This window comes from Gymnogyps californianus, chromosome 4 (genome assembly GCF_018139145.2).
Source record: "Gymnogyps californianus isolate 813 chromosome 4, ASM1813914v2, whole genome shotgun sequence".
In the NCBI taxonomy this organism is placed as follows: Eukaryota; Metazoa; Chordata; class Aves; order Accipitriformes; family Cathartidae; genus Gymnogyps; species Gymnogyps californianus.
In genome coordinates this window covers 83,105,834-83,124,049 of record NC_059474.1, presented here as the reverse complement: position 1 = coordinate 83,124,049, position 18,216 = coordinate 83,105,834, and the positions used below count along the sequence as shown (strand labels likewise).

Sequence of the window (18,216 nt, the reverse complement as noted above, 5' to 3'; positions counted from 1 at the left end):
TGAACTCAAAAATTCGGGGTTTTTTTTTTGAGTGTTTACTCGGTATTATTGCATTATTCATACAGTTAGGAACCCGTCAGAGGATGGACTGGGGAGATCCCTGGCAGGAATAAAAAAATCTCACAAGTAGGAAGCCTGTGCTGAACGTTTTGCTCTGGTTGTGCAGGCTTCTTTGGGGACGTGCAGAAGCTGATGAGATTCGGTGAGGGATGGGATGCAGGGATGTCTTGCACAGCGCAGAGAGGCTGCTAATGGATGGTCAGCATCAACTGGGACAGGCTGATCAGAGAAGTGGCAGACTCCTTGAGTATCTGACTGCCAGGCACAAGTTGCATACCTTTTTGTCAGCTAATGCTGTGAGTGTATTTTGCAGTGAAAGTGTACCAAAATGGGTCCACGAAGTTATTCGGCCGATAGCAGCAGAATTGGAATTTTTTATGCCGCAACCCTTCGCGGGGGAAATTCTGGGACTGTGCAAAGCACTGGGAATAAGTCTCGGAGATGGAGTCCTGCTTAACTTCGCCTATGAATCTACCGCGTAAGTGTCTGGTACTTACAGAACCTGGTAGAAATGGATGTAGAGATTAACTTTAGTTCAGCGTGGGAGAACGCACAAAAAAGGCGGGTGAAGACACGTGGCAGGTGATTTGCACTGTTCATTTTCATACATTCAGCTGGAAGGTTTCATTCTCATTAGGCAGTTTGTATCCTGAATTGAACAAGAAATGCAGAGCAGTGTTTTTATTTGTTAATAAAGGTAATGTGTAGCTGTAATGTTTTTGTGTATGTATATCTGTAGGAATGTATAAAAGTATGAAAATAATTTCTGCTAATAAGGAATGGCTATCCATTCAAAGTATTTGGGTTCATTTATCTTCAAAGATCGTGCAATGTACTCTTTTGTCATTTAATTTGTTATATTTTACCAAAAAGGAGACTAGAAGAATTAGTTGTAATCTAATTATTTTAACCATTTATTTGACATAAAGTTGCTTCCAAACCATTTTCTGGATGAATGTTCACAATGACTGTATAATGTAATTTTTTGATTTGCATGATGGAAAATAGATGTAGTATCTTTATGATGGCAAACAAAATCTCAGTGGAAAAAGTACTCAGTTTCATTGTCATCTTCTGTCCTAGAAGCATGTGCAGGAGAATAATAAATACTTGGTGTTGCCTGTGAGGATCCTAAAAATATTTCTCTATACAGGTTTTAATAAAAAACAGGTGCATACAGCCACTTCTATGTGTTTTTATTATTTTTCTTAACGTGTGGTATTTAGTTAAAGTGATCTTTTTTTTTATAAGGATTAATATCGGATAAATTAGTCATTTAAATGCTAGTTTTGTTAGTATTTCACAGAGGACACTTATCATTCTTAGCCCTGGTAAGGCCCATGAAACTTTAAGTTTCTCAGTAATGATACTAAAGAAAAAACATCAACCAGGAAGAAACTACTTGTCTGAAAAATTTTTTACTTTTACAGCTGTGAAAGATAGTGCTATGCATCAGTGGAATGACAAACTCATAACTTCAGCGCAAATAGATTTTTAATTCTCAGCTAATGCAATATATTTCATAAAAAGCATGTTTCAACAAAACTGAAACTGTTATGAAAAAAGGAATTTAAGCACACTTCCTGTTCTAGAGAAGAGATTAGGCTATTATTGAAATGGCTAACACTTTAACAACTGATGTTTTCAGTTTTAAAGGGCTTTGTTTGAACTTTTTATTTAGTTTGTGATTAAAAATATAAATGGGGTCTAAATTGCAATGACATAATCTATAATTGTCACAATGAAATCCAGAAAGTTTCAGACTGATACTTTGTGAACATATTTGGATGTCAGCTTTTCATCTCGATTTAGAAAAGTGAAATGAAATAATGAAATTTTTCCCAAGTGGAAGTGCTGCTTCCTACTTGGTCTGCAATATCTGTCCTGATGCGGACAGCAGTGCGGCTTTTCACTTTCTGAGCCAGGTGGGCCCCGGTAAGTATCGTACAGTTTTGTATGTTAGACTCTGTGGGAAAGGACTTTGCCTTACGGATATCGCGCATACATCGTACAGGACATTGTAGTGTTGTGTAGTTATGCAGAGCTTCAGTCAAACCATTCTATCCCTTTTTTTTTTTTCTCCAATTTGAAATTAAAACCTGTAAGAAATTTTATCAAAAAGTATAGGATGAGTCTCTTCTCTCAGGTTGGGAAGCGTTAAGTGTTAATGATACAATGGAAACTCCTATTTGTATGCTTACATTAGTAAAATACTTTGCAGAAGATAAACCCAGTTACTCCTTCTCAAATGCTGAGCTAGCTCAACTATCATATTGAAAGCGGTGTCATAGCTTTTTTTTTTTAAATCATTCTTTCTCCTTTTTGTTTTTGAAGGTTCTGTACTAGTATTGTCGCTCAGGATGTCAAAGGAAACATTTACCATGGTCGGAACCTGGATTACGACTTTGTCGATATATTAAGCAAGATTACAATTGATGTGCAGTTTATAAAAAGTGGGCAGGTATGATCTGTGGTTGAGATGGCTGGGTGATGCTCTGTGAAGGAATGGGGTACGGTCATACAGCTGCGTAGGCAGCAGGATTTAGTGTAGGAATATGGTTCCCATCCCGAGTTTACTGGATTATTAGAGCATGCGGGATGAATGCTGGTTTTCTTTGCTTTCTGGACATCCAGTTTGTGGTGATAAACTGGAACAAATCCAACAGCATAATCTGGTATCTCAAGATCATTATTTGGAAGGAGGTGTTGAAAGAAGGAAATATCGAGATATTAGAAAAGAACTACGAGAGAACATAGATCAGTTTTGGCAGGGACCAATTCTAAGGCCTTGTTAATTTTCGTGACCGATGCGTGTGTTTTAGATGAAAATTTCAAAAAATGAACTAGTCGCTAGTGCACTCCTCGTTAGTGTGATTTTCTTAATATTCATTAGTTCATTTTGCAAATGGAGAACTTTTTGTTTCTTGCTTGGCTACTCGCTAACTTGAGCAAAACTTTTATAGCAGTCAGTGATCGTGAACAAATGAGATGCAGTGAATTTTGGTCCTCAGAGTCTTTTTATAATTTATTTTCTAAGTTTTACTGTAATATAAGGCAAAGTGTTTTGTAGCAACTTATGTATGAAAGTGACAGAAAAAAAGTACAGGATGCTGCTTCAGAATGTTGCCTGTGTTTTAAGTAGTGCTCTGTCCAGAATGCTAAAATATTGCATGCTTCCTGCTTTCAGATAGCGTATCGAGGCACCACGTTTCTTGGTTATGTAGGCTTATGGACTGGACAAAGTCCACACAAGTTCACAATCTCCGGTGATGAACGAGGTAAAATAAATCTGTCTTCCACACTTGACATTATATACACTATTTTAGTTGATTGTTGCCTGCTCTGGCCCTTCTCTCATATTCTCCTAGAGGGAAAAATAGGATTAAGGTTGCCAGGAAGGAGCTGAAATGGAATGACTTCTCTTGCCCTCAGGGAGTGAAAGCTCACATGCTGCTAGTTTTTGGCTGCTGCATAGGAGAGAGGTATTTGTTGCTCAGCGCAGTGTCATCTGAGCTTGAAAAGTGTCAAAGGAGACAGAGGACCTTGGGGAAAGCCGTAAAAGACAATGTGGTCTGTTCAAGAGACACAACTGGAAACAGCAGAGTAGGAGTTGAGAGAAAAAGATGCAGTCGGGTATAGCAAATAAACGGCTGCTTTCCTAGTTCTCTGTCCCTTCCTCTGTATTCCATATTTCTCTGTCTCCATAAGGCAGCTTTAAAGAGAGGATGGGAAAAGAAGCGTAAGACTGAGAGATCGAGGGGAAAGGCAGCAGGGCTTGAGAGAATGCGTGGACATACTGGAAAGGCAGCTGAGGAAAGATCCAGTAGTAGAGCAAAGTTGAGAGATGTCACTACTGAGAACTAAAACTGGACAATAGAAGGGCTTGCAACAGTCAGGAAGGCAGAGGAAGGGTCACTGCCTTTTCCATCAGCGCTTGAGTTTCACAAATATTCATAGGTATGTCCAACTCGGAGCTTGGGTTTGCTTCTTCCATCCCTTCCCTCCCTCTTTTTTTTTTTTTTTTTTTTTTTTTTTAAGAAGCAGACACTTTCTGCTTTTCTTTATTAGCTGTTTGTTAGAACTGGAAACAGTGTAGTCTGAGTTAGAACTGACATCTAAAATAAAGGTGTATTTTTCACTTGTGATTGTGGTAAGCAATTTTTTCTTTTTAATCTTTTAATTAGACCATGTTCTGTTTTCAAAATTTTTTTAGATGTTATGTAAATGCTATTCACTGTACACGTTATATACATATTCATTCTCTCTCCGAGTAGGGATTCTGCTATGGAGCACATGCACCTTTTGATTCCTGTTTTCTTTGTTAATATTGCCTTGTTGCATTCGCTAGATTCTCTCCATAGTTTACACTCATTTTTTTTAAAAGCCTGCTTCTGATGCTAGTGTAGTTACTTAATCCTTTCAAAACTGGAGCATCCTGGGATAATACTGAGAAATGCAAACTGCTTTTAGTTCATACTAATATCAGCTTGGAAATAGTGTCTTAAGTGTATCGAGTCTCTGTAAAAGGCTTGATTTAGAAAATCTTGCAGACCAAAGTCCTAGGTCTGTGAACAGGCACAATTTGGGGACAAAGCCAGTGCCGTCCTGTTCTCCCGGCTGTTTCTGAGCAGTGTGCTTCACCCTCAGTATAAGGATCATCTGAGACAACAGTGAGGTGGTTTAGTCCGTGCACAAACCCATTCTGTTCTCCTGATTCTGATAGAGGCATCAAGTACTGCAAACTCGTGTGTGTGATGGGCCCCTCTTGTCTGTCAGGAGCTGATGTGCTGTCATCCACCTGTGTGCCTCGACTTCAGTCACCTTTTAACTACAGACAGTAGTAATTCACTCAACGCATGCTGTGCTCCTGTAAATCAGTTGTTGCTGACTGCTTGCTGCTTTATCTGTCACCGTATGACTGAACTAAAAATGTAGGGAAACGAGCATGTGAACTATAGCTGGAAAGGGGGATGGCTTTAAATTAGGGTGAAGGTCTATCAAGTGACAAGCATGTTGTTTCTGCTGGCTGCTTCTGGTTTTGGCATATGAATAATTATAAACTTGACCTTCTGTTTTTCTTAGTTCTCCTAATTTTCTCCAGTAACACAGAAACACCATCACTACCTCTTTTTTAGCTGTTTCATGATTTCTGTGTAATTCTTCCTGTTGTTCTAATATTTTGTTAAGATGAATAACGAGGTGATTAATGCTAATATTTGAGCTGACAGACGTAGACTATTATATGAATAGACCTGCAGTCCTTTTGGAAATACGTGTTACAAAGTGCTAGTCCCTGTTACAGTCACCTTTGACTCTTCATTGCTTATCATTCAGCTATGAATAAAAATGGTTTCTAAACTGAGCCGCTAGCAAGTTATCAATACTGAAAGGAATGCGATGGTTTTTGATTGAAATTGCTAGCACTGGCAAGTTCTGAGAGATACTGTGTATTCTCTGTACAGTGCTGAGCAGTGTCGTCTTTATTGTCCACTGTACCTCACGCTCCCTACCATTTTATGGCACCGTCTTACGGCACTGATCACGGGAACATTGTACCTTTCAGGAGACACCAAAGAGCTAAGATAATGATCAGTCCTGTCATTACAGGTGTGAGATCCTTTCTGGAAAGGAGGGGTGTTAATCCAGCTGCTGTGGTTGAACTTCAGTTGGGATTACGTTGTCTATTTATATTTCACCTGTAGTTTCACCTGCATGTTATGCTCTTTGTTAGCCCTTCTCCTGAAATGTTGACATTTTATGCTGATAGGTAGCTGCCCTGTTTCACTGAGGGTTGAGCTTTCTGTGGTACTTCAGCATCCAAATCTGATGATATAGAAAGCTGAGCATTTGAAAGACAAATTTTGTAAAATGAGGGCTTGCCAGGGTGTGTTAGCCTGGTTATGCAGCACATCTGCTTATTTTATGTATAGATATCAGTAAAGTAATACAGTAGAAAAGGAGCTGTATTAGCATTCAGTGTTCTAAACAGTGTTGATAAGCTTAAGTACAGAGGCTCTGACTGCTTTCAGGTGGTGTGTGCTTTGTCAGTTTGGGATAAGCTGCCTAAATTTGATGTTTCTATGATAGTGGTGTAGTTAAGAATTAAAGACTTTATTGCAGCGCTCTTTTGTAATGCAGTAGAGGGCAAGAGTGCAGAGCTAGAGATGGGACGTGGGGAAGAAAGGGAGGCAGGAGGATAGATTCACAGAGCATATGTAACATGCATGTATAGCAGTTTCTTTTCTTTTTTTTTTTTCCCAGCGGGTGGTAGATGGTGGGAAAATGCAATAGCTGCTTTTCTGAATCGGAATTACCCTGTCAGCTGGCTTGTCCGAGACGTAAGCGCACTGAGTTATTTTCTCATATTTCACAGTGATGTCGTTTGCACTTAGAAACTCCTAGTAAATTTGATGTTCCAACTTTTAGTTTCATGGAAAAATCAATAAATTGATAAGTAAATGCATTTCATAAGAGGAGATAGGTATTGTCCCCAAATCGTCAGTGATGCGTATGAGAGAGGCAATTCCAGTCCTTCAGGGGGGCAATCTCTAATCAATGCTGAAAGTCTTTGAGGAGCTGTGCAAAGACTTCCTTCCTAGGGACTATTTCAGCTAGCTGTGATTTGTAATTTAACAAACTGAGGCAGCTGCACTCTTAGATGGTTAGTATCTGACCCAGTGGTTATTTTACACTACGTTTGATATGTTACCATATTAAAAATGCAGAGCTCACTGGTGAGCGGAAGGAGTTAGACTCATATTTGTATAGTGTATTTTATAAATACTGTGTTAGGGTACTACTAAGATAAAACAGGTCTGCTGCTTCTCAGATTCTTGAATTATAGTAAACATGAATGATATGGTTTGTAGGTAAACTCCCTGCAGAACTGGAAAGTCTACTGGAGACTTTGTTTTTCATGTTTTTTGAGTTTGAGTGTGACTTGAGGCTGTGACCCAAAACTACTAGCTGCAGTATTGATGTCAGAAATAATGAATTGTTCTCCAGGGCTTTCCCGTCTTTCTGAACAATTTTATTTGATGCATGTTCTCCATATTTGTTTTTCGTTCCTGCACAGCATTCATTTTTAAAGATGTACTTCAGCCGGTTGTGGCCCTATGCCTGAAAATGGTAGCTTCGTTGGCTGCGGTGACTGTCAGTTTATGCTAAGTTAGTCACCTGGTTGTGGCAGGAGAGGCCAGGCTTGCTGTAAGCAATGCCTCTGCCTTACCATTGTTACCTAAATCCTCTTAAACCACTGGCAAGACAAAGACATGGAGTGGGTTTCTTTCCCCCTTTCATCCGCTTTCATCTGTCCCATTGTTCACATTGAAAGACTTTGCCGAGGATTGAATTTGCAGAGTATGGACGTGCCTGTGTCTTTTGAATGGCAGATTTTTCAGCTTTTTTCACTGTTCACCGTATACATATATGTGTGTGTATATGTGTATGTACATTTACTGCTTTCTTTGAATATTTGCAAAGCTGGGATTAATGAGTTTGTTTACTAGTCATATGCATTTTATGTTCATATGCTAGTCAGTTTGGGAAACTATTTTCAGAGAAATATTTTCAAGTAGCACTGTACAGTCAATTGTCATTTCCAAAAAAGCTGGACCTTTTCTTCTTTTTAAGATGTCTCAGTGCTGGTTTTTGTGCTTGACCATGCTCTGTGATCTTTGTTTCATTGTGATCTCCTTTTTGCATTAGACCCTGAGCAAAGCAGAGGACTTTCAGTCAGCTGTTCTCAGACTAGCTGGCACTCCCATCATTGCTGAAGTTTACTATATTGTAGGAGGTGTATCGCCTAAAGAAGGCATGGTCATAACAAGGAATAGAAGAGGGCCGGCAGATCTCTGGCCTCTTGATCCTTTAGGTGGAGCGTAAGTAGAAAAAAAAAAGGTTTATTTTGTTTTTTTCATATTCCATCCTGAGTGATAGAAAAAAAATGATTTATTTTGTTTTTTCATATTCCCTCCTGAGTGATAGGCAGGGTTAGTGCCACAACTTTCTTGAGAGATCCAGGGCATCTCTTACTAATGCACTTACAGCTGGAGAGGGAAAGCTTGAAAGCCTCTGGAAGGAACCCCAGTTCCTTCTCTTTGAGAGGAGTCACACCACCTTGTAAGGTTAGGGCAGTCCAGAGGGTCAAGGGTGGAAAAAGCATCTGTATGTGTTGATTTTTTTTTTTTTAGCCAGATTCCAAAGGAGACAAGACTTGAGGGCTTTTCCTGTCTGTCTGCCAAATATTGCACCAGTAAATTCAGCAATTCCAAATTAGTTTTGACCCAATGTGGTAGAAGGCTCAAAAATAACTGTTCCTATCCATTTTGTGAAATCAGTAGCTTAATATATGAAGGAGATAGTAAATAGTTGCCCTGTGGTGAAAAATGGCACTTAGTGCTTACAGTCAGCCAGTGAGTACTGGCTTGGCAACAGCCAGATGGCCTGTTGGCTCTGTGTACTCCAAACTGAATGCTGCAGGCTGCATTGTATGCATACCCATAATCTTTTCTCTGATCGTCTCTTTAAAGGTCTGATCTTGCTTTTGTTGTAGTCAGTCGTGGTTTTGTCGCTGACGCCAGCAGGAGTTCAGAGGTTGCTCCTTTTTCATTTGTGTTCAGTAGTTTATGGTAAAGGCTGCTATGTGTATCAACATAGGGTCCCTTGGCTTGCAAGAGGCACAGGAAAGAGGCTTTTGAGGGAGGTTTTTTTCCTTTTGGCAATACAGAGATACTGATTCTTGGCCTTTATTATTACCTACTGATTTGGCTTTTGTTTGCTTTTATGTTTGTGTGTTGTGTTATAGGTGGTTTCGTGTGGAGACAAACTATGACCATTGGACCACCCCTCCTCCTTTTGATGATCGAAGGTAAATTTAGTTTGGAGCTCTGTGGTGAGATAACACCTTTATTTTGAAAAAGCTTAGAGACTTGGGTGCATTCTTCTCTAAGCAGGTGTTAGCTTGTTGAGCAGGGAGCTTGTTCAGTTTCTGTAATGCCACTCAAAAGGGAACAGATAAGGGTAAGGAGCGATATTCACATATGCCAGAGGAAAGTCTGTGTGGCTTTGAATGGCATAGAAGATGAGAAATTGCAAGGATAAGGCACGTACCAAAAACTTCTTCATAGAGCAAAGTTTAGTAAAAGTTAAAGGATTTAGATTCACAGTGAAAAAGTATTTGATGGCACTAGGAAGGTGCTCGCAGACATCATAGAATCTTTAGGCTGTGTAGTATCCAAAAAGCTGTTGGCAGATTCCCTGTTGGTCTGTACTCAATGGTGTAGTAATGGAGCAGCTTCAGCAATGTGAGACTAAATTCAGTCACACAGAACTCTGGATTATTTTAGGCCAAAGCCAGCATTTCAATGTAAAGGCATTTAGCGAGAAATTTTTCACATCGGTGCTTTGTAGCCTTTGGAACAGTAAAGTGTGTTTAATGATACTGCGTTGTTTTCCTGCAGAACTCCAGCCATCAAAGCTCTCAATGCTACTGGACAGCAGAACATCAATTTTGATACACTCTTTAAGGTATTTCTTTTAAATTCTGTGTTGTGACTTTGACTTAAAGTTCTTTCTCAAAGCAGAAGTGCAGTTGCGTTTTTGTCAGGGATTTAAAAGCTGTGCGAGGAAGGCATGGTGAAAAAGGTGTGCTGCACAACCATCTCTGGAGACCAAAGACTGCTAAGTTTGTTAAAATGTTTCTGAACTCCCTTGCATAGGCATTTGGTAATAGTCTGCCGATCCAAGTGTGAAGTGCGAGAGGTGAATCCCATCACCATCATCTTTGTGCGGTTCCTTATTTCAAGCACAATTATCAATATTACAGCAGGCAGATAAAGTGTTAGACATGAGTGGTATTTACCAGTTAGTTTTGAGAACTTAAATGTTGCGTATTTCAGAGGGCTTTTTAAAAATATTTTTGTAAAATGGTCTGATGTTTTAAAAAAAAAAAAAAAGCAAGAGAAATCCTTGACACTGCATTATTCCTTTTCATAACTTCATCCTACTGCTGTTTCTAAATAGCTTTTTAATTCCCTCTTCGTTTACCAAAATGACAACTCTTCAAACTTTCTGTACAGGTGTTGTCAGTGAAGCCAGTCTTAAACAAGTAAGTATTAGATTGAGAGATGTTAATCAGTGCCTCCCGCCATGCCTCAGGCCACTTAGAAGTCAATCACAAACTTCCTTAGGATCTTCCTCTGTGTCTGTCTGAATATCTTGCGGTTTCCCGTCTTAGATTTCTGCTTGTGCACATGGCACTCTGTTTTCACTTCCACAGCACTCTTCCTCTTTGGTCTGCCACTCTAGCCAAGAAACTACGCTTTGTTAGGCTCAGTCTGGTAAAGGGAAGTTCCTTTCTAGTAGTGAAACAAATGACTGCTTAGAGGAACAGCGGGACTTTCTGCTGAGTCATTTGTGCCTTTCACTGTTAGAACCTTTGGATTTGTGTTAACACTGAAAATGGCTTTCTCTGGAGTTTCTGACGTAGCTCTGCTTGATGTGTAAAAAGGAAAAAAATAGTAAATGGGGACACAGGTTTTAGGTACCATTTACTGGATTTTTGAGAGATTTATTTCAGTATACCATTATTGTTCTGCATTGTTCCACAGATTGCACCTTTGCAGGCTATCCTGTTTTGTTTTATATGGAGCTCAGTATATTCTCTGGATCAGTCATTCCCATTAGAGCTTGGCAATGGCTTCTTCAAAGTTAATACCGGGACGTTCTCTCCTCTGTCTTATAAATGTGAGGAAATTTGGAAAGGAGATGATGATATCTGTGTCACTGCGAAGATTAGCAATACTAATTTTTTAATACAGTGATCAAATGGATGTAGAAATAGAGTTCCTTTGCTGTACTAGGTGGGGGAAAAAACACTAAAAATTTGTGCCAGCAGCCTTCATTTTCATCAGTCTCTTTCCTGCTTTTTCTAACCCTTCTGTACCTAAGCAGAACGTTTGTTTCCACTACAATTTGTTCTGCTGCTTTGCTAATTTTAGAAATTAATCTTCTTGCCTTTGGAATGTCACTCACTCACTCTTTTCCTCTTCCCCTACCAGTAACACAGTGTATACCACAGTAATGAGCGCTGCACTTCCAGATAAGTACCAGACATGGATCAGAACTGTGAAGTGAAGAGGTGTAAGTAGCATGCTGGTACTCCCAGCTACCTGTACTTAAAAGAAAAATTTCAGCTGAAGAGTCATTGAAGGACAAAGCACTGCAGTGGCACTCAAGTGACCTAGTCTCAATTCCCGATTCTCCCCTTGGTTTGCTTATCGACCTTGGGTAAATACCTCCCCTTGTTGTTTTAGAGATAGAATTCAGTATTGACTTTCTTTGCAAAACCCTTGGAGATTATCTTAGGAAAGGGCTTTATCAGAGAGGAAGGGGGTGGGTGTTGTTGCAACCTAAAGGTAGAGGTTCCCTCTGTGAACGTTGTAGCTATTATTCTTACCAGTCCCCGCTACTGCACGCACGTGTCTCCAGGTGGCTGACTATGACAGGAAGCCCCGCCAGAGTGAGCCGAATCCCAGCAGGACTGGGGACGGGTGCACTTGGCACCGAGAAGGATCAAGCTTAATTTGCAACAGCCGCTTGCTGGTGACTGACCGTGAGCATCCTTTGAGGGTTTTGTCCTGTGAACTTGCAGAAAAAGTCAAAGTACTTGAACTCGTGAGGTGCCTCACGTGGTAGCTTTAGTGTGTTCAGAGAAAGACACTAAGTTACGCTTACTTCTATTCCAAGAAACTCTGGTTGCGTGGTCTTGGCAGGAGCACAAGAAGCTGCGTTCCAGTTGGAATAGTTTGGTTTTTAAACTATTAGTAGTATTATATTTGTAGCAGTTATATTGGACATTTGATTTTAGCAAGAGTAATTGCTTTCTTTTAGAGATTCTGAAGAGTTTGTTTCTTTCTTAATTCTGTACAAACCTGTGCTCTCTTATTTATCTGGTTTTTTTTATTTCAACAGACAAAAGGAGTGAAAAGCTGACGCTTTCCAAGACTGGCATATGCTTTTAAAATCACTCTCACAAGCAGTACAGTTGTTTTGGCTTATTAATTATGTGAACTGTTCAGGAAATAATGACTTGTTAATTCTTTGAAGTTTTGCAGATGATACTGTTAATGAACTGTAATGGAAGTTTAATTGATTTTATTGTAATTACATTGACGTTCTAGCAGATGTTGATGGCTAAAAATTGCTTTTTCTGTTTTTGGAAAGAGTTGTGCAATTTGAATGTACTTATGTGCTGACTAATAAATAATAAAATTTAATATATTTTGCATGGCCTGTAGGTCTGAGTATAATTAAATAAAAATACGCAGCTGATCGCTTGATTTATGAAGACCTGTGGTGTTACTCTTAATGTCACCATCCTTTTCCCTGATCTGTGAGGGGCTCGTGATCATGAGCCTGGCAGGGTCAGATGCAGCAGTTAGCTGCATGCATAGCTGTAGACTGTGGCGGTTTTATTCATCAGAAATCGGGAGCTGTTTTAGGAGGTGTGATAATACAGACTTCCCCTCCCCCCCAACAGATGAAAGACGCTTGTGATGGGATAGCAGTGCGGTTAGAAAAGGGATGGTTTTCCTTGTCTATATTTGAAAGTTGCCTTCAATATTAAGTTTACAACTAATTTCTATAGTGCAGAGGGGTGGGGTTTTTTGTTGTGTTGTGCTCTGACCGCATATTGAATTCGGGCACTTATTGGGAGCGCCCCAGAAGTACTGAAGATTTGAAGAGTCAAGACCAGTGGATCCCTTCACGTAAAGCTTAGAGGTCCCGTTCTTCACTGGACAAAATGCCTGCTAATGCCCGTGAGAATTCTACCTGAGAGAAGAAGGTGTGATCAGAGTGTTAGGTCAGAGCACCACTTCCAGATACGTGCAATGTTGCCTGCAGTATTTGTGCACCGGTTATGCAAACTGTTCCTGAGAGAGCTTTCTGGAGGAGATGTAGGCCCTTTATCTCCTTGCGCTGAGTCTGGCTAAGTGTCATAACCTACTTACCTGCATCCTCTGCTTCTGCCTGGATAAATGTGCTGCAAGCTTTGCCTTGACCCAGTTTGTACAATGATGTTAGCAGTCGTATGTCAGAAAGATAAATTTGAAAAACAGAGAGTTCCTGGAGGAAGATGTAAATAACAGCAGTCATGATATCTTTGAGATTTCAGAATGACGTTGCTGTAACTCAGAGAGGTACTGACTCCTGATCCCAGCAGGTTTTCTTTATGTAACAGCCACCCACAAGTAAAAACAAAAGGATCCTTACAGGTGTAACTTTGCATAGTCTTCTCTACCTCAGCAGTGTTAGCCTGATTATCTTCTGGCAGTGGTGTACCCAGCTGCTCAGTGGTATATAAATTTAATCAAATGTATTGGTTTCAATGTGTACAAACAGATCTGGAGTGTGTAAATATTTGGTATCCATGAATATTCAGGAAACTATTGTCTGTTCCTGTTGTGTGTGTGTGTCTCGTCAACTGTTCAGAACTTGTTTGGGCCCAGCCACAGAGCAGATTATGGAAACGCAGGGTTTTTTGAGATTTAAACAAGATCTAAAGGATCTTGGAGGATCCTTAGAGAAACAAGGAAACTAGATTTGAAGAAGTCTGATTTTATTTTGTTTTTTTCTTTCAAGTGATTTTCTTAAAGAAACCCTTGTGTTTCATCTGTTTATAAACATTCAGACATCCTGATTGCCACCAAAATAAAGCCTTTATGCCAGCTTGAATATGTTTTTTGCTAACCAGAAGGATACATAACTTTCTGGTCTTAGTTTAATGGCAAGCTAAAAATACAAACACTAAGAAAGCGGTAGATGACTTGTCTTACAAATGAGATGATTTAACCTGTGAAACGTGTTGAGTTGCTTTTGCGTAAGAATTAAAAGTTGATAAAAATGCAGAGAGAGAGATGATTGTTAATATTTTAAATAAAACCATCCTAATGCTGGAAACCTTAAAACATAGTGCTGATTGGTTTTGGAGGGTTTGGGTGTTTTGTGATATCTTGTTTGTTTTTTAAAAAAAGGAGGATCGCTTGTAGTTATTTGAATTGCTCGCTGATCATCCCTCTGTTTGAGATTTCATTTGCTTTGTGTGTCCGCTTTTTAGAGACTGGGAAGTAAAATAGCTTTTCTGCTTTCTCAAGCCCGGTCAGATTCATGACTTAGTTCTATTTCATTACTTAACAATTCAGAGTTAAATACATTATCCTTGCTTCTTCCATCCTTTCGTTTCTGCAGTACAGATTCCTTAGCTGCAAAGCCCAAAAGATTTTTCAGCCCAACATAGGGAATGGGTGAAACCTTTAATTCTTTTTCCCCTAGAAGTTTGCATTTAGCAAACGGCAACTGTAAGCGTGTAAGAGCTGACTCTTAAGATGAGAGAGGCCAATGTACTGTGTTTCTCATTCATAATCCTCTTCAGTAATCCTAATCCATTTCAGATCTGTAGCCTTTCTTAAGCGTCACACGGGAGAGGATTCTTAAGGCTGCTCAAAACAACTGTGCAGTAAATAAATCGGAGGGTCTGCACTTGTTGCAGAACGGCACACGCATTCTATACTGCGGGTGCTGAAAGACATGGCACTTCCTGCTGCGTGCCCAAGGGAGCAGCTTACCTGATTATTTAGATTCTGAGGAGGAGTTTCTGAATCTGTAATCGAGCAAATCGCGTTGGAGATTATTGATCGCTTCGGGTACTGAATAGAAACAAAAATTTAAAAGCGGAGAGCTTCTGTTGTGTTTATCTTAATAAATCCGTAGTTAGAAATTAGTGGCAAGGTAAGTTGCATTTTTCTTTTTATTTCTCTAACAATGTTTTGTATTCAGAAGTAGTTACTTGGCACCCATAGTTTGAGGTGAAATGTCCTTTTTATATGTTAAGCTGTATAAAACTGCAGTCAGGAGTTTTCTATCTAAAATTCTCCATCTTGGTACTGCACTAAGTATACAGGTGCAGAGGTCAGTGCATGTGTAAAATAAAACAAGCTTCACCATCTCGTTTCCAGCTATGAGACGTGCCGAGTCTGATGTACACGTGGGACATACATAGGTATTTACTCTAGGAGGGCAAGGCAGGATCATCACTTTCCCTAGTGCTAGCTAGCATTTTTATTCTTGGGAGAAGTATTTGGTTTGTTTTTCTTTTTTTGTTAATTCATCTGTAGCTCTTAAGCTGTTGCTGTTTTTCTTTTAGCGGAACTTAAAATTTCTGTTTCCCTCTGACATCTCTTTCGTTTTTTTCCTAGTAAAGATCTCCTTTCAGTAAGTCTGTTGCATCCTCTCATCGCCTTCCATATTCTGCTCATCTCTTCCCTCAGTTGTTCAAATGTCTATAAAATTGTCAAGTTAGTGGGGACTCAGTTGTACACGTGCTAAGTGAAGTGTGTCATCTTTTCTAGGAGCCCTGTTGTTTTGGAGTTAGCTTCGCGTTAGCTTCGGTGTTCTTTGCAGGAAGCCTTCGATTCACGTGGGTGGAGCACCGAGTTCTGCACAGATCTGTGATGTGGACAAGCTCAGCGATGTGACAGAGTGCGTAGGATTTGAGTCCAAATGCTGTCACTTGCTTTGGTTTTGAAGGAGTTAAAATAATGTTTATGGTAAGGCAGGAAATTTACCTAGGCTTTTGTTGTTCTTGTTTTAGGGTGGTTGACACAAATGGATTTGTGCAAGTTTTCCTTTAATGAGTTTTATGTGGTATTGTAGGGTAGCTTTAAACAACTCAGCAGCTTGTGTTTTAAGCGTTGCAAAAACAAGTATATTATCTGTTGGCTTGGGAGGTATAAATGGAGTGTGGCTCTTACATGTTTCTCCTGCCTTTAGAACACTAACTCCGCTGAACAGGGAACATGCATCTTTTCTACATGTCTGTGGTCTTCTGCTGAGGCACTGCACTTTGTTGTTCTGTTAGTTGTCTATGTCCGTGTGTGGCTCTCGAGTCCGTGCTTTTTTTGGTGGTGGTTTAGTTCCGCCCTGGTGTAAGTGCACACAGCAGGTTTTATCACCTTGCTTTACTTAGCATGCATGTTTGCTAGCAGATGCTCTGTGCAGCGGTGCGTAGCAGGGGAGAGCCTCATATGAATGTATTGCAGCTTCTCGGAAGGCGTGAGGAAAGCCTGTTTCAGAGGCCTTCTAGCTGCACCAGAGAAAATGTAACTATCTCTGCAGGAGGGGAATGGTGGCCAAGAGCAAGATGAGAAAGGAGCAGTCGGTAGCCGGCAGTTTCCTAGATGCATTGTTTTGTCTCACCTGGTTGTTTGCAGCCTGTGTTTGAGGTGATACCACTGTTCAACTTCATTGAGTCTTCCAGGCTGTGTCTTTCTGGGCCTCTGCTCCTCTTCTTGTTCTTGGGTACAGGATTTTAGGAAAGGGAGGGGTGCACGTCACTGTCAGGTGGATGAGGAAGGATCAGAGGTGCTGAGCAGTTGGACTGGCTCTATTTCTTCCTCGCTCCTCCACCCTCGAAACAGGTTTGATTCCATTGGAGTCTCTGGTTTACTGCGGTGCACTCCTTTGCTCAGGCTGTGGCCCTCAGAAAAATCTGAGGGCTATAAAGTGAAAAAGTTCACAGCTCCAGGAATTGCTTGGGAGAGACCTGTTGACAAGACGATTCACGATAAGATAAATAGGTGGGTGCTGTTGCCTGTGCTTGCTCTCTGCAGGTACTCCTAGGGCACCCTAATACGAGACCATCCCTTGGTACGGACGGCCAAAATTTATGTTTAAAGTAGGGCTGTCGAAATAACGAACGCTTGTTTATTTTGCAGGGAAGGAGGGAAATGAGGAAAAGTTGTATTCCAAAGGTGATCTCAAATCCAAGGTCAGATTTTATCAGAAGAGATAGGCAGTACCCCTGAACGCATCCTAAGCAAGCAAAGTACCTAACACTGTACTTGAGCGCTTGCTTCACATTTGTTCTCCATTTTTAAGAAGTGATCTGGAAGTGTTCCAGTTCCTGAAAAAGGATTTTTTTTTCCTCATGTTTGCGTTTTTAAGGGTATCTTTAAAGGCACTCACCTCTTCTAAAAAGCTGAAGCATCCGTCTTCCTTTGAAGCTGGTACTGTCAGGTTCCTAAGCAGCACTGAAGATACACCTAGGCACGCAGCCCGTGTTGACCTCCCGTGTGGAGGAACGGTTGTCTACACTAACCATATTTCAGGTTTGTTTTTCTTGGGCCTGGCTTGAATCTGGTCCTGTGGACTGAACTCCCATTAGTAGCTGGAGTGTCTCTTCTGGTGTCATTTCATCTGAAAGGCTCCTGCGTCACATGGTTTCAGACTGCCCTGCCAGGTTACATCAGAATGCAGTAAGTGGAGGTGCTGGGGGATGCTTGTTTCTGAAGCAAGCTCCCGATACAGAGCGAGTCATTCGCATCACTGCTGCTCTGGATAGCTAATACTTGCTGAAATCTTCAGATCTGTGTCTTTGAAAATAATTTTTTGTTTGGGTAGCCAGATGGGAGTTACAAGTGTACACTCAGAAATTCTGAGCTTGAAAAATTGTTTTTCCTGAAATGGGATTTGCCTTGTACAGGAGGTTACAAATAAGAGCCTTAAATGCTAGGGATTCTGATTTTTGTGTGTAATTTGCCCATTTGAGTAGTTAATAATCTGAAAAGTTGTCAGAGTACCTGCATTATTTAAGCACAAAGGCCATAAAGCACCAGATGTAATTGGGCATATTTCAGCAGTGACTTCAGGCTGTTTTTGACACTGATATGAAATAATGTTGTTAGAATAGAACTAGAGTGACTGGTATTTTGTTGAGAGCATTGCTACGTAGCCTCCTGTTGCACCACCCAGTTTTTGCGAAGATGCCATTGTGCAATTTGGCATCCTGGGCAAGGTAGAGAATTGCAGCATTTCATCTGCCTTAGAAACTTCCCATGCTGAAATGTTGCTTAGCACGGCTCATCTTCCTCAGCAAACACTGCGCACATGCACCTTATACAACACCGGACGTGTTCCTACAATTAGCGTTTGTGCAGATCTGTAGCTATTTTGAGAGGAAAGACGTGGGTTAGGTGGAAAGAGATTGAAAGAGGCAAAAGGATTGCGGGACGTGAGAAAGGAGAAGGACTTTTCCCTCTGCTGGGGAGAAGTGCCTCTGTAGTCACACTGTCCTGAGCCTTCAAAATCCTCTGAGCG

At 40.5% G+C, this 18,216-nt stretch overlaps 1 protein-coding gene across 1 annotated transcript; it reads left to right on the top strand.

Moving 5' to 3' along the window:
* Positions 1 to 263: 263 nt before the first annotated feature.
* On the top strand, positions 264 to 12,384 carry NAAA (N-acylethanolamine acid amidase). The gene is made up of 10 exons (XM_050895811.1): positions 264 to 538; positions 2,395 to 2,521; positions 3,248 to 3,338; positions 6,322 to 6,398; positions 7,768 to 7,940; positions 8,867 to 8,929; positions 9,522 to 9,588; positions 10,140 to 10,168; positions 11,121 to 11,202; positions 12,034 to 12,384. The coding sequence occupies exons 1-9, from the start codon at positions 438 to 440 to the stop codon at positions 11,194 to 11,196; spliced, it is 804 nt and encodes a 267-aa protein (XP_050751768.1). The 5' UTR covers positions 264 to 437; the 3' UTR covers positions 11,197 to 11,202; positions 12,034 to 12,384.
* The last annotated feature ends 5,832 nt before the right edge of the window (positions 12,385 to 18,216 follow it).

Excerpts from the sequence above, each read along its gene's own strand:
- NAAA (XM_050895811.1), top strand. The coding sequence starts at position 438 with ATGCCGCAACCCTTCGCGGGGGAAATTCTGGGACTGTGCAAAGCACTG. Across the intron at positions 539-2,394 it reads TTCGCCTATGAATCTACCGC|GTTCTGTACTAGTATTGTCG; the intron begins GTAAGTGTCTGG and ends TTGTTTTTGAAG. Across the intron at positions 10,169-11,120 it reads GTGAAGCCAGTCTTAAACAA|TAACACAGTGTATACCACAG; the intron begins GTAAGTATTAGA and ends TTCCCCTACCAG.